A 16,740-nucleotide genomic window follows, 5' to 3' on the forward strand; every position below is an offset into this window, starting at 1 on the left:
TTAGAGGAGGTGTCCTATAGGGCAGTGGTCCTCAACCCCGGTCCTCAGGGCCCACTAACAGGCCAGGTTTTCAAGATAACTGAAATACATCCCAGGTGATATCATTTACTGCTCAGTGATTGCAGTACTCTAGTCTGCATCTCCCTAAGGTAATACTTAAAATCTGGCCTGTTAGTGGGCCCTGAGGACCGGAGTTGAGGACCACTGCTATAGGGTCCCTGGATTGGTTAGAGGCAGCTCTCTCTATAGATGGAGTGTCCCAGAGGGTCCCTAGGGGGATATAGGCAGCTCTCTGTAAGAGGGACATTCCAGAGGGTCCCTGGAGAGGATTGAGGCAGCGCTCTGTTAGATGGGGTGTCGAAGAGGGATCCGAGAGAGAATAGAGGCAGCTCTCTATAGATGGGGTGTCCCAGAGAGTCCATGGAGGGGTTAGAGGCAGTTCCCTGTTAGATGGGGTGTCCCAGAGGGTCCCTAGAGTTGTTAGAGGCAGCTCTCTAAAGGCAGGTTGTCCCAGAAGGTCCCTGGAAAGGATAAAGGCAGCTCTCTGTTAGAAGGGGTGTCCCAGAGGGTTTCTGGAGAGGCTGGAGGCAGCTCTCTATAGACGGGGTGTCCCAGAGGGTTCCTGGAGTAATTAAAAGGGAGCTCCCTATAGACAGGGTGTTCCGGAGGGTCCCTGGAGTGGATAGAGGCAGCTCTCTGTTGGGGGGGGGGGGGGTTTCGCTGTCTCAGAGGGTCCCTGGGGAGAAAGCGGGTCCCTGGGGAGAATAGAGGCAGCGCTCTATAGATGGGGTGTGCCAGACGGTCCCTGGAGTGGTTAGAGGCAGCTCTTTATGGACAGGGTGTTCCAGAGGGTCAATGGAAGGGATTGGGCCGCTCCTTGTTAGATAGGGTATCCCAGAGGGTCCCTGGAGAGCATAGAGGTAGCTGTCTGTTAGACAGGGTTTCCCAGAGGGTCCCTAGAGTGGTAGAGGCAGCTCTCTATAAACGAGGTCCCAGGAGGTCCCTGGAGAGGATAGAGACAGCTCTCTGTCAGATGAGGTGTCCCAGAGGGTCCCTGGAGGGGATAGAGGCAGCTCCCTGTTAGAGGAGGTGTCCTATAGGGTTCCTGGAGTGGTTAGAGGCAGCTCTCTCTATAGATGGGGTGTCCCAGAGGGTCCCTAGGGAGGGATATAGGCAACTCTCTGTAAGGGGGGAGTCCCAGAGGGTCCCTGGAGAGGATAGGGGCAGCGCTCTGTATAGATGGGGTGTCCCAGAGGGTCCCTGGAGTGGTTAGAGGCAGTTTCTTGTTAGATGGGGTGTCTCAGAGGGTCCCTTGAGAGCATAGAGGCAGCTGTCAGATGGGGTTTCCCAGAGGGTCCCTAGAGTTGTTAGAGGCAGCTCTCTAAAGACAGGTTGACCCAGAAGGTCCCTGGAAATGATAAAGGCAGCTCTCTGTTAGAAGGGGTGTCCCAGAGGGTCCCTGGAGAGGCAAGAGGCAGCTCTCTGTTAGTAGGGGTGTCCCAGAGGGTCCCTGGAGAGGCAAGAGGCAGCTCTCTGTTAGTAGGGGTGTCCCAGAGGGTCCCTGGAGAGGCAAGAGGCAGCTCTCTGTTAGTAGGGGTGTCCCAGAGGGTCCCTGGAGAGGCAAGAGGCAGCTCTCTGTTAGTAGGGGTGTCCCAGAGGGTCCCTGGAGAGGCAAGAGGCAGCTCTCTGTTAGTAGGGGGGTCCCAGAGGGTCCCTGGAGGGGACAAAGGCCGCTCTCTGTTGGGGGGGGGGGGTCCATGAGTGTCCCTGGGGGGGTTAGAGGCAGCTATTAGATGGGGTGTCCCAAAGGGTACCCTGGAGAGGACAGAGACAGCTGTCGGGGGGGTTCCCGGAGGGTCCATGGAGGAGTTGGAGGCAGCTCTTTGTTAGATGGGGCTCCCAGAGGGTCCCTGGAGTGGTTAGAGACAGCTCTCTCCTAAATGGGTTTTCCCAGAGGGTCCCTGGAGTGGTAAGAGGCAGCTCTCTGTTGGGTGGGGGGGGGGAGGGTCCAGAGTGTCCCTGGAGAGGATAGAGGCAACACCCTGTTAGATGGGGGTGTCCCAGAGGGTTCCTGTACGGATTAGAGGCAACTCTATGTAAAGGGGGTGTCCCAGAGGGCCCCTGGAGTGGTCCGAAGAACAGAAGGAGGATGAGAGCGTAAAGGAATCCAGTATAAGTTTTCTGTATTACAACAAGAGGCCAACAAAGCGTTTCTGGGATCAAAGATCCCCTTCATCAGGGCTATAAAGTCTGGTAACCCAAATCATTAAAGTGGTTGTAAACCTCTGACATGAGAAATAGAACAAATAATATCATTCTATAGTGTGTGTGCTTGCCTCAATCCAAAGCACAGATTGTGATTTCTGTCTGCTCTCTCATCCTTCAGTTATCTGCATGAGTCACTTCTGACTGTATATGCCAACACCAAGCAACCCTGAGAGATGGCCCTACCACCCACCGTACCCCCCCCCCCCCCACACACACACACACACACACACACACACACACACACACACACACACACACACACACACACACACCACAGCTGGTATTTGACACCTCAGCTGTGCATGTTTCCTTATAAGACTGTGTAGGAGGTGGGGGGGGTGTCCATTCCCACCACTTAAGTCTCAGATTACACTCAGCTCCTTGCTCTATGCTATCCAGTGTACAAAGTCATATCCCTGGTGCAGTGTTGCAATATTGTTCTTAGTTTACAAACTTTCAGCTCATTCTGCCCAAGTTCTAGGACATTCTGAGTGTTAGGAGCTCACACCTGGCACCCCAGGAACAGTGCGCTTCTGCATCCCAACCCATGAATGCACAGTGCGCTCTCCCTCAGTTTCTGGTGCTGCCGCCAGCTCGGAGAAAGGGCAAGGTGCATGTGCGGGATTGAAGCGTGGAAGCTCGCTTGCCCCTGGGATGCTGTGAGGAAGGTCAGTGTAACCCAGACATTGGGCCGGCCTGGCTGATCACCTCAGTGGGAGTTTTTCTTGCAGTCTTCAGGGATGTCCCTCATGGTCTTATGTTAAAGTGTTTAACCACTTTACCACCGGAGGATTTTGCTGTCTTACGTCTGGGCCACTTTTTGCGATTCGGCACTGTGCGACTTCAACTGACAATTGCGCTGTCGTGCGACGCCGTATCCAAACAAAATTTACCTTTTTTTCCCCACAAACAGAGCTTTCTTTTGGTGGTATTTGATCACCTGTGCGATTTTTACTTTTTGCGCTATAAACAAAAAAATAGCGACAATTTTGAAAAAATAACAATATTTTTCACATTTTTTTTATATGAAATTCCCCCCCCCAAAAAATGTAAAAAATCAAAATTTTTTATTATTTTTGGCCAATTTCTTTTCTGCTACATATTTTTGGTAAAAAAAAAAAAAAAAAAAAAAAAAAAAAAAAAAATCGCAATAAGCATATTTTGATTGGTTTGCACAAAATTTATTGCGTTTACTAACTACGGGAAAGATTTCTGTCGTTTTTGGTGTTTTTTTTTTTTAACGAGTAATGGCGGCGATCTGCGATTTTTTTTTGCGGGACTGCGACATTACGGTGGACAGATCGGACCCCTGACTGACATTTTTGACTTTTGGGGGTACCAGTGACATTACTACAGTAATCAGTGCTATAAATATGCACTGTTACTGTAAAAATGACACTGGCAGGGAAGGGGTTAATTTTATTGGAGAGGGAGGGGTTAATGTATGCCTGGTGCTTACTGACGTGTGTGGGGGGAGGGGACTGAGTGACACAGGGACAGATCGGATGTTCAGCTATGCTGAACCCTGCAATCTGACCCCGTCTGTCACTTAGGAGATCCGCCCGCTTTGTTTACACAAACAGGCGGATCTCCAAACTCGATTCCCCGACGATCGGGGAAGAGCAGCGGCGATCACCTCCGCTCCTCCCCTGGCCCGACTCCCGCTGTGACTGAATGCAGCGGGAGCGAGGCTCCGGCGGCGCGCGCGGGCCGCCGCGAGAGGGGAGTGTCTGGTGACGTAGGTCTATGTCGCCAGACGTTATCGAACCACTTTGCCGCAGTAGAGCTCTAGTGAGCAGCGGTAAAGTGGTTTAGCTGCTCTCTTCGTGTTTTTGCTCCGCTCACCAACATTACCAGCAATACTCAGCTGTCAAAATGACAGCCAGGAATTGCTCTGTATTACACTGCAGGCATGACACTTGTGTAGACAAGCCTGCAAATATGGAGTAAATACAATGCAACAATGTATCCTGTCATTGTATTAGCGCACACTACACAGGGAGCTCATGTGATATGGTGACAACGCAGAAGAATAACTGGGAGAGGAGTATTCTCTCCCTAGGGCATGGATGGTGGGAACCCCTCATAATGGGCACAGAAGGTGTACAGACCCGGGAACTCAGCACAGGGATGGTGGGAACCCCTCATAATGGGCACAGCAAGTGTACAGACCCAGGAACTCAGCACAGGGATGGTGGGGACCCCTCATACTGGGCACAGTGGGTGTACAGACCCAGGAACTCAGCACAGGGATGATGGAAACCCCTCATAATGGGCACAGCAGGTGTACAGACCCGGGAACTCCTCACAGGGATGGTGGGAACCCCTCATAATGGGCACAGCAAGTGTACAGACCCAGGAACTCAGCACAGGGATGGTGGGAACCCCTCATAATGGGCACAGCAAGTGTACAGACCCAGGAACTCAGCACAGGGATGGTGGGAACCCCTCATAATGGGCACAGCAAGTGTACAGACCCAGGAACTCAGCACAGGGATGGTGGGGACCCCTCATACTGGGCACAGTGGGTGTAGAGACTCATTAGAAAACATGCAGAGTTCAGGGAGACTTACACATCAAGATGGAGGACCCGCTGTCCTATTCTAGAGCAGGCAGCTGCTACAATGGACTCCGGCAGACCTGTGATAAAAAATAATAATAATAATAATTAGTAGAAATGATTGGACAACCTTCATGTTCTATATAAATTTGTCACATTGGGTGGAGGTGATGTGCGGAGTAGAGCCTCGTTAGGCTTCCCTCGTCCTCCGGCTCTATAGATGAAGCCGGTAATATGGATAATGATGATTTGGTACTTAGGCTGTTATTAGCTAATTGATCGGTGCAGATGACATTATCGGTGTCTATGGTGGAGCTCGGCTGCTCTCAGATTTCATTTTTGTGCGAGAACAGATTTTCAATCTTGTCCTCCTCGCTGAGCCGGCCAAACACATTACAATCATCATTCGGCTCGATCGTCATTTTATGTTACAGTGAAGGTAAGCCCGTTCCCTGAATGGAACCAGTTTGGAAGGACAACGCTCTAATATTTATATCAATGTAACATGCCAATCAATGGATTGGATTCAGAATTGCGCAATTTTTACTGGTGTGGCAGGTGCATGGTGGACACTGGAGGGCGGGGCATGTGCAGATGAAGGCGGGGTTACAGGCACCTTGCTTAACCATTTCCCCAATTCTGACATTTCTCTCCTAAAAAATAATTTTCTTGCTAGAAAATTACTCAGAACCCCCAAACCTTTTATATTTTTTAAAGCAGAGGCCCTGAAGAATAAAATAGCGGGTTTTGCAATTTTTGATGTCACGAAGTGACTTTTTTTCAAACACAATTTTTTGGGGAAAATTAATTATTAATGAAATAAAAAAAAAAAACAATATATAACAAATTTAAAGACCCGGTCTGTTCTGGCACTTTTTTTTTTTCCCCAATTCTGACATTTTTCTCCTAAAAAATAACTTTCTTGCTAGAAAATTACTCAGAACCCCCAAACCTTTTATATATTTTATTTAAAGCAGAGGCCCTAGAGAATAAAATAGCGGGTTTTGCAATTTTTGATGTCACGCAGTGACTTTTTTTTTTCAAACACAATTTTTTGGGGAAAATTAATTATTAATGAAAAAAAAACCCAATATATAACAAATTTGAAGACCCGGCATGTTCTGGCACTTTTTTTTTTTTTTTTTAAATGTAAAAAGCTCTATTTTTTGTTAGAAAATTTGTCAGAACCCCCAAACATTATTTGTGAATATATATATATATATATATATATATATATATATATATATATATATATATATATATATATATATATATAAAAATAAATATATATACATATATTATATAAATATATATACATATATATATATATATATATATATATATATACACACATATACACACACACAGACACACACACACACACACACTGTATATATAAATTATTTTATTTTTTTTCATTTTTTTAAGCAGAGACCCTGGAGAATAAAATGGTGTTGCTTTAGTTTTATGCCATATGGCATACACTTTATGCCACAAATATGCAGTAATTTTTCAAACGCAATTTTTTTTTTTTTTAAAATACACTTCAGTGAATTTTAATGCAAAAAAAAAAAAAAAAAAAACACCATATATAACCCAATTTTATGTTAAAATATAAAAGATGATGTTATAGGCGACGCTTTGAAATTTTTTTTACAGGTTACCAATTTAGGGTTACATAGGAGGTCCTGTGCTAGAATGATTGCGATCGCTATAACGCTCGCGGTGATACCTCACAGGTGTGGTGCGAACACCGTTTCCATAGGCGGGTGCAACCTATGTGAGCACAAGGGGAGGAGGGGATTTTAATTGTTTTTTTTATTAATATTTTAGACTGTTCTTTTACATTTTTTTTTTTAATCACTTTTACTACTAATCACAAGGAATGTACACATCCCTTTTGATAGAAATAAGGGATGACAGGTCCCCTTTATGGAGACATCTGAGGTCTACAAGACCCCAGATCTCTCCTCTACCCTAGAAAGCATGAGATAAAAAAAAACAATTAATCTCTGCTTTCCAAAAAAAAAATAAAAAATAGCAGTGTTTACATCTACCAGAGCTGAAAGTGACGCAGTGACGTCATTCCCAGCTTCCTAGGCTGTGGCCGCCCATCCATTAGGGGCACTGCCCCCCCCTATCCATGGGTCCGGCCCCCTAATCTACATGCAGGTGGATTCCAATAGGGAATTTTTTTTTTTTTGAAGCACGTGATTAGAGCCAGAGGTTCTAAAAGACTTCAAAAAATGGTGGACTCAGGGTGCAGAGCCCTGCGCCCCGAGCCCACCCAGTTGTATTGCAATAGCGAATAAATATTTGCTATTGTCACACCGATTCTCCTCCCAGGCAATCAGGAAGAGGGTTGTGAGACCCCTTTCCTGATTGGCCAAAAGGAGAAGCGATCTTACTTGCCAGGAAGAGGGAGGAGACACATGGCAGGCGGCTCTGCCATCCAGCACTCTCCGGCTCGGACAGGAGGAGGTAAGGAGGCAGGCCGCCCCCCCCCCCCCACCCCGAATTGGTTTAGGATGTTTAATACAGAAATGTTGGCTTAGTGAGAAGTCTGTCCATGTACAGTATAGGATGCACTCAATACTTGGTCAGGGCTCCTTTTGCATGAATTATTGCATCAATGGGGCGTGGCATGGAGGCGATCAGCCTGTGGCACTGCTGAGGTGTTATGGAAGCCCAGGTTGCTTTGATAGCGGCCTTCAGCTCATCTGCATTGTTGGGTCTGGTGTCTCTCCTCTTCCTCTTCACAATACTAGAATTTCCTGCTAGAGGACTGCACTGATTTTGGACTTGAAAAACACAGTGGGCAAACACCAGCAGATGACACGGCTCCCCAAATCATCACTGACTGTGGAAACTTTTGCATTTCATTTGGAAATCAAGGTCCCAGAGTCTGGAGGAGGAGTGTAGAGGCACAGAATCCAAGTTGCATGAGGTCCAGTGTGAAGTTTCTACAGTCAGTGATGATTTGGGGAGCCATGTCATCTGCTGGTGTTGGTCCACTGTGTTTTATCAAGTCCAAAGTCAGCGCAGCCCTCTAGCAGGAAATTCTAGTATTGTGAAGAGGAAGATGAGTACTCATAGCAGAACCAGCAGTACCAGTCAGAGCCAGCAGTACTCAAAGCAGTATGCCAGCCAAAGCCAGCAGTACCAGCCAGAACTAGCATTACCCACATTGGTACCAGCCAGAGCCAGCAGTACTCACAACAGTACCAGCCAGAGCCAGCAGTACCCACAGCAGTACCAGCCAGAGCCAGCAGTACCCACAGCAGTACCAGCCAGAGCCAGCAGTACCCACAGCAGTACCAGCCAGAGCCAGCAGTACTCACAACAGTACCAGCCAGAGCCAGCAGTAACCACAGCAGTACCAGCCAGAGCCAGCAGTAACCACAGCAGTACCAGCCAGAGCCAGCAGTACCCACAGCAGAACCAGCAGTACCCACAGCAGTACCAGCCAGAGCCAGCATTACCTACAGCAGTACCAGCCAGAGCCAGCAATACCCACAGCAGAACCAGCAGTACCAGCCAGAGCCAGCAGTACCCACAGTAGTACCAGCCAGAGCCAGCAGTACCAGCTAGAGCCAGCAGAACCCACAGCAGTACCAGCCAGAGCCAGCAATACCAGCCAGAGCCAGCAGTACCAGCCAGCGCCAGCAGTACCCACAGCAGTACCAGCCAGAGCCAGCAGTACTCACAATACCAGCCAGAGCCAGCAGTACCCACAGCAGAACTACTGCATCTACTGCAGCCTACTGCGCTCCATACTGACCGACGCAAACCTGGAAAACCAGTTGCCAGTAGCAACATCATCAATACCAGCTAACATCACACACCTCACCAAAGAGAAGCAGTTGCAGCCATCACAATAGGGGTGAGTTAATTAAATGTTTGACCAAATATAACAGGCACATTTTTAAGTTGATAAATTTGTACGGCCCCCGAATCATTTTATAAATACTTAAATGGCCCTTGACAGAAAAAAAGGTTCCCCACCCCTGCTGTACATGGACAGACTTTTCACTAAGACAACATTTCTGTATTAAAAATCCTTTTTCTTTTTTATTGGTCTTATGTAATATTCTAATTTTCTGAGATACTGAATTTTGGGGTGTCACTCGCTGTAAGCCATTAATATCAAAATGAAAAGAAAGACATGCTTGAAATATATCACGCTGTGTGTAACGCAACTATATAAAATATAGGAGTTTCACTTTTTGAATTGAATTAGTGAAATAAATTAAGTTTTTAATGATATTGTAATTTTATGAGATGCACCTGTGTGTGTATATATATATATATATATATATATACACACACACACACACACACACACACACACACACACATACATATGTATGAACACACAAACACACACACAGTTATGCTCAAAAGTTTCCCTCCCCTGCAATGTTTGGCCTTCGTACAGACACACAAGGTGACACACACAGGTTACAATGGCTATTAAAGTTTTATTTCCCACATCTGCTGCTTTTTAAATTGCAATTAGTGTCTGTGTATAAATAGTCAATGAGTTTGTTAGTTCTCACATGGATGCACAGAACAGGCTAGATACTGAGCCATGGAGAGCAGAAAAGAACTGTCAAAATACCTGCGTAAAAAGGTAATGAAACTTTTTAAAGAGGAAAAAGAATATAAAAAGATATCCAAAGCCTTAAATATGCCAGTCAGTACTGCTCAATCACCTATTAAGAAGTGGAAAATTCAGGGATCTCCTAATACCAAGCCAAGGTCAGGTAGACCAAGAAAGTTTGCACTCACAATTTTCAGAAGAACGGCGTGGTTGTTCCAAGGAACATAATACGACAGGGTTCGACAATCCCCGGGCGCCAGGTCGCATTTGCGACTAGAATTAGGGACCTGGCGCCTGGGGTGCACTGCAGGAGATGTCCTGTCGATTTGCGCCCCCCTCGAGCGCTCGAACTCCGCATCATCTGAAAATTGAGGCCCCGGCTTTTGGGCCTTCTCCACTGAGATGCTGTCAATGGGAAACTGGCGGCCTCTTGTGGTAGCCGGGAGTATTACAACAAGCAGTAATTAGGAATGCAAGGGATTTCCACTGCTTGTTTTCAATGCTCGCCCTTCTCCTTCCCAAGAGGTGGAGAGACGGAAGTTTTTGCAGTCTTCATCTGGCGCCCTTTGCTTAAAGGTAAGTGTGCAGGGAGTGTGGGTATTATTTGATTTTATTTTTATTTTTAAATCCCATTTTACTTTGCTCTCTCCTGGAAGTTCAAGGATAATGTGTTCTACATATTTATGCACTTCTGCAAAAGAGTGTTAGGGCTCTTTCAGATGGCCGCTCCGCTGTTTTTGTCCGCTGCGGGACCTTTTTTTTTTTTTTTTTTTTTTTTTTCACGGAGCGGATGACACTTGTGTCATCCGCTCCGTGTGCCCGCATATCATCCCATCCGTTTGCGGATGATATGCGGACATAATGTAAGTCTATGGGCATTGCGGATGTCAGCGGATGACACCGCTGACATCCGATTTTCCTTCCTTTCTGTTTTTTGAACGGAGGAAAAATAGGGTTCTGTTCCATTCCAAAAAACGGAACAGAACTGAAAGGAGGAAAATCTAATGTCAGGGGATGGTATTCCGCTGACATCCGCAATGCCATAGACTTACATTATGTCCGCAAATCATCCGTAAAAAAATAGGATGATTTGCGGACATACGGAGAGGCCGTGTGAAAGAGCCCTAAGGGCTCTTTCACACGGGCGGTCCGATCAGATCCTCCTGTCAGTTTTTTAGGCGGATCTGATCGGATGCCCCATTCAGCCCTATGGAGCAGCGGATGTCAGCGGTGACATGTCCGCTGACACAGCTGCCATCCGCATCCGATCCTGTCCGTGAAATCCGGACGGATGGAAACCCTATTTTCCATCCGTCCTGGGGATCTGATCGGATGGGATCGGATGAGAGTGGGCAGGCGGTCCGCTCTCATCCGATTCCCCATAGAGAGCAGCGGGGCTCTGACACCTCCCTCTCCGCACACAGTGCGGAGACGGAGCTGTCATCCGCTGGCTCAGCGGGGATCGGCGGATCGATCCCCGCTGAGCAGAGCACGGTCTGCAATGGAATGCGGACAGTGTGAAAGGGGCCTTACTTTAAAAATTGCATTTTGTAATCTCCTTGCAATGTGTTGATCTTTTGTTTTGCATTAAAATCCCTTATTCACAATAAGAATCTTTTATGGAAAAAAAAAAAAAAAAATATATTATTTTTCATCATCTCCCTGCCCTGCCACACAGCCGATGGCCCCTTTCACACTGGCTTTCTGATCAGGTCCGCCTGTCAGTTTTTCAGGCGGACCTGATCGGACCCTTCAGTCTCTATGGAGTGGCAAGCCGCCGCCATAAAACAGACGGATGGTGGTTCTATTTACCATCCGTCCAGTGAATCGGATTGGATGGCATCGGATGGAAACAGATGATCCGTTTCCATCTGATTGCCCCATAGAGAAGAATGGGCTGCGTCTGCATAGCAGAGCGGACAGGACCTGTCATCCGCCTGTTTAACGGGGATCAGCAGAAAGACCTCCACTGAGCATGTGGATTCTGCTTAGCGTAGGCGCCCGTGTGAAAGGGGCCTAAGGTGGCATATGTTACTCTTGGTCACTGAATCTCCTATCGCCCCAACCTTGCTGCACTGTTTAAAGCAGAGTTCCACCCTGGATTTTTTTTTTTTTTTTAATACCCCCGGGACAGTCAGGGCTAGTGCATTCCACAATGGATAGCCTCTTATCTGTCCCGAGTTGCACTTACCTGTTAGGACAAATACTTACCTTGCAAACGTCTTGTCCAGCGCTGCCATCTCAGATGTGGGCAGCTTGAAGCCAGCGAGATCCCCTTCGGCGTCCTCTTCCGCCTTCTTTGGTCCCACGATGCTCTGCGCCGGCCCCGACGTCACTTCCGGGTCGCGCGCGTCATCCCTCTACAGCTTCTGGGCATGCCCAGAAGCTGTTTAGAAGGGGATGACGCGCGTGACCCGGAACTGACGTTGGGGCCGGTGCAGGCGCAATGATTCGTGGGAGCTATGACGTCCAGCTCCCAGGAATCATTGCAGAGCCAGGAAGTGACGACAGGCCGCGGCCGAGGAAGGAGAAAGAAGGAAGAAGGAAGTAAGGTAAGTATTTTTTCTTCGCTACGAGGTAAGTAAAAAAAAAAAAAAATATGCGATTATCCATTTCTTTTTCAGGTGACCCGGAGCGAGAAGATGGAGGTAAGTATAAAAATAGGGTGGAACTCCACTTTAAATTTAAGATCGGTTATTTTCGTCATTGAAAATAAAGCTTTGTTGTTAAAAAAAAAAACTGGCTCCTAGATTCCAAACAAATTTGTCAAGCCCTGTAATACGATGATGATACGATGATACTTGAACAAAAAAGAACAACAATGAGCTGCATGGTGGAGTTGCCAGAAAAAGGCCTTTACTGCGCCAATGTCACAAAAAGCCCAGTTACAATATGGCCGACGACACCTCGACACGCCTCACGGCTTCTGGCACACTGCAATCTGGAGTGAGACAAGAATACCATGAGACCACAATAGAACTTTATGGTCACAACCTGTCAGGGACTCAATACCCTGCGCAGGCGCACTGGCGTCGCTAACCGGCGCACGCCTATGCGCATGCGCTGAGGCTACCTTGGTAGAGTTCGAGGCTACCTCAGTGTAGTTCGAGGCTACCAAATTGGCGCCAAAACGGCCAATTTAAACACAGCTGTCACTCTAGGTGATTGCTGTGTTGTCTTCAGCTCTCCTGTATCCTGTGCCTGTTATATCTGCTGTTCCTGTTTACCTAACCTGGCTTGTCTTTGGATTCTGATTACCTGCTGCCCGCCCTGACCTTGGCTTGTCCTGACTATCCTCCTGTCTCGTCCTGATCTGTTTACCTGCTACCGGCTATTGGTCCTGGACCTGTTCCTGGCTCTCCCAGGGAATCCGGGGGGCCGCGACCTGGTGTTAGCAAGCAGCCAAGTCCATCCCCACCATCTGGGGCCCTGGTGAAAACCCGCTAACACTTAGACTCCGCGCCTCTGGTGAACCTGTGCCATGCCAGTTACCCGGTAAGCCACTCCTCTTACGTCAGGCTCTGCCACGTTACCCCGTGACACAACCATAATCGCAATGTTTGGGGAGGAGTCAACATGGCCTATAGAGACAAGAATACCATGCCCATTATGAAGCATGGTGGTGGCTTACTTATGTATTGGGGGGGGAGGGGGGGGGGGGTTCTAAAGGAACGGGGAATCTTGTGAAAATTGATGGCAAGATGAAGGCCGCATGTTATCAGAAAATACTGGCAGACAATTGGGATTCTTCTGCAGAAAATCTGGGCATGGGACACTTTAGGACTTTTGAGCATGACAATGACCCTAAGCACAAGGCCAAGCTGACCCTCCAGTGGTTACAGCAGAAAAAGTTTCAGGAGCCTCCTGACCCTAATATCATCGAGCCACTCTGGGGAGATCTCAAACGTGCAATTCTTGCAAGACAACCAAAAACTTTGCATGACCTGGAGGCATTTTGCCAAGAAGAATGGACAGCTCTATCACCTGCAATTCGGGGGCCTACCCAAAAGCTGCAATCAGATATGAGAAGCTCCAGTGCCTAGTCTTCTCTCCTCTCCTGTTTGCAGGAGGTGGGGTCAATCTTTGGGTAGCCCATGTTACTGCCTACAAGACTTGGACATTTCCTATTGGCTGTCCAGGGGCAGGGTCCTCCCAGGATACAGAAGAGGAGTCAGCAGGGATGACGTCAGCGTGGGGAGACTATCAGGGACCGGCTAGTATGCACATATCTGCAGCACTGGATTAGCGGCCCTTTACAACAAAAGAAAACCCTAAAATATGGGTTAATATTGTTCCGGATAAATATTGGTCACAGGAAATGGGAAATATTAATTTCATATCACTGGTCTGGACAGACCTGCATGTGTGTGGTCAATATTCTTAATTTTTCTATTGACACGTCTCTGAATACAGGTGCCTGCACCATGTGGTCTATGACAAGTCCTCTTTAGCGCTGTACTAACACAACATAAACATCACTACATTTGGGGATGGTGGAGATGCCATGTCAGACCATAAATAACGCCTCCCGGTGACAGGCCACTGATGACCTGGCACGCTTTGAAAGCTTTCAGCCGACATCCTGCAGACCCGTAAATCACTCTCTACTTCACACAACCGCTCAAAATGGATCCCAGCGTTCCACCTTGAAGGCTGCTTTGTGCGTTATTTATAACCGCAGAACGTCACAAGGAAAATTGCAGAGAAGCAGAAAATTTATGGCAGTGGCATTTATCGAGGAAGATTTCCGAGGGAACAGAAATTAAACACAATTAAAGGCGCTTCGATAAAAAAATAAAACCAAGTAAATCAAAGGAATATTAGATATTAAAATAATTTATTGTTCGCTTTCAAATAATTGTTACTTTCAAGATGGTTGGGAAACACTAGGAACTCCTGATGGTAAGGGACTAAGCACTATCAGTGCTGCCTCCCAGTTATATCCTAAAGACCATCTGAAAAATTTGCGGCATAATGGCTTTGGGACGAATGTTAAATGCAGCAACCGTACAAGAATCCAACCATTAACCCAACATAGCTAGTGCTTTGTTATGGCTATGATGGAATTCCTGCAAGTGCTCCCCAAGGCCGGACTTCCCACTGGGCGCTCCCCAAGGCCGGACTTCCCACTGGGCGCTCCCCAAGGCCGGACTTCCCACTGGGCGCTCCCCAAGGCCGGACTTCCCACTGGGCGCTCCCCAAGGCCGGACTTCCCACTGGGCGCTCCCCAAGGCCGGACTTCCCACTGGGCGCTCCCCAAGGCCGGACTTCCCACTGGGCGCTCCCCAAGGCCGGACTTCCCACTGGGCGCTCCCCAAGGCCGGACTTCCCACTGGGCGCTCCCCAAGGCCGGACTTCCCACTGGGCGCTCCCCAAGGCCGGACTTCCCACTGGGCGCTCCCCAAGGCCGGACTTCCCACTAGGCGCTCCTCAAGACTTCCCTTCCCACTAGGTGCTCCCCAAGGCAGACTTCCCACTAGGGCAGGGATCTCCAAACTATGGCCCTCCAGCTGTTGCGCAACTACATGTCCCATAAGGCATTGAAAAACTCTGACATTCACAGACATGACTAGGCATGACGGGAATTGAAATTCCTGAACAACTGGAGGGCCATAGTTTGGAGACCCCTGTACTAGGCGCTCCGCAAGGCAGACTTCCCACTCGGCGCTCCCCAAGGCAGACCTCCCACTAGGCGCTCACCAAGGCAGACCTCCCACCAGGCGCTCACCAAGGCAGACCTCCCACCAGGCGCTCACCAAGGCAGACCTCCCACCAGGCGCTCACCAAGGCAGACCTCCCACTAGGCGCTTACCAAGGCGGACCTCCCACTAGGTGCTCACCAAGGCGGACCTCTCACTAGGCGCTCACTAAGGTGGACTTCCTGTAGGCACTCTCCACTGCAGACATTCCGTAGGCACTCACTAAGGTAGACACCCTGTAGGCTCCCATCGACAGAAGCTAGGAAAGGGATCAGCAAACTTTCCCACACCAAGAAAAGAAAAGGGAGCTATCAAGAGCGTGCCATAATCCTATGTTGGATTGGAATGACAGATGTGCATGGACATCTGTGAAGAGGTGGACTTTAAAGGCACATTCATGAGACAGATACATAGGCAAAAAAGTATAAAAAATAACATGTTACATAATAAAACCAATTCAATTAAAATAGAGAATGACTAACCCAAACAGAAGGGATTTAGCTTAATCATGAAAAAAGCTCACATACAGAGTGAATAGTACAAGTCACTTATGTAATGATAAAATCAATTACATATCAGAATTACGCAGATGTTAAGGTACGTCTGTATCCGGGGTCGACGCGTTTCACAATATGCTTCATCAAGACCATGTAGATACACAGACACAAGTACTCTTAAAGTAAGCAAAATCAATGTTAGTAATTCATAATAACACCAAAGGGTATTTACAACTATTACATATGTTACAATACATATAAAAGTAGCTTACTATCCCATCTAGACAAAGTACTGCTAATTATAAATTATATAATGCTGATTATTACACCATTATACCATTTATAATTAGCAGTACTTTGTCTAGATGGGATTTATTTCTATCTTATTATATACACTATCTATTTAAAAACATCTATTTATATCTGTGCAGATAGCGACTTGCCCCTTAGTCCTATTATTTTCCCCTGTGTCCGCCCTAAGCTAAAAGCATTCCTTTGAGTGTTTTGAAAAAGGTCGTCCACTAGCAGTGCCGGGGCAACGTCATCCAGCGGCCAGGGCAAGGATGCCAAACTGCACCCCCCCTTCCCTTAGGATTAGGGTCAAGGCGCCCCCGATCCCTACAATAAACCATTGCACCCAGGGCAACCGCCCCTCCTGCCCACCCCTTGTCCCGGCCCTGTCCACCAGTAAGCATACTTTATATGTATTGTAACATATGTAATAGTTGTAAATACATGTTAGTGTTATTATGAATTACTAACATTGATTTTGCTTACTTAAGAGTACTTGTGTCTGTATCACAATGGTCTTGATGAAGCATATTGCGAAACGCGTTGACCCCAAAACAGATGTACCTTAACAGCTACGTAATTCTGATATGTATTTGATTTTGTCATTACATATGTGAATTGTACCATCCCCTCTGTATGTGTGCTTTTTTTTTCATGATTAAGCTGAATCCCATCTGTTTGGGTCAGTCTTTCTCTATTTTAATTGCATTGGTTTTATGTAACTAATAAATGTGTCTTTTTTTTTTATACTTTTTTGCCTATGTATTATGAATATGTGCCTTTAAAGTCCACCTCTTCACAGATGTCCATGCACATCTGTTA

The 16,740-nt window shown here is 47.2% G+C and overlaps 1 protein-coding gene across 3 annotated transcripts in view; it reads right to left on the reverse strand.

Moving 5' to 3' along the window:
- CHM (CHM Rab escort protein) overlaps positions 1 to 16,740 on the reverse strand; it is a 262,693-nt gene that overhangs the window by 233,696 nt on the left and 12,257 nt on the right. For all 3 annotated transcript variants that reach the window (XM_082263122.1, XM_082263120.1, XM_082263121.1), the window contains exon 2: positions 4,842 to 4,908. In XM_082263122.1, the coding sequence (XP_082119248.1) occupies positions 4,842 to 4,908 (67 nt within the window). The remainder of the gene's footprint in view (positions 1 to 4,841; positions 4,909 to 16,740) is intronic.

Source organism: Pelophylax lessonae (genome assembly GCF_965119305.1).
Source record: "Pelophylax lessonae genome assembly, chromosome: 7".
Taxonomy (NCBI): domain Eukaryota; kingdom Metazoa; phylum Chordata; class Amphibia; order Anura; family Ranidae; genus Pelophylax; species Pelophylax lessonae.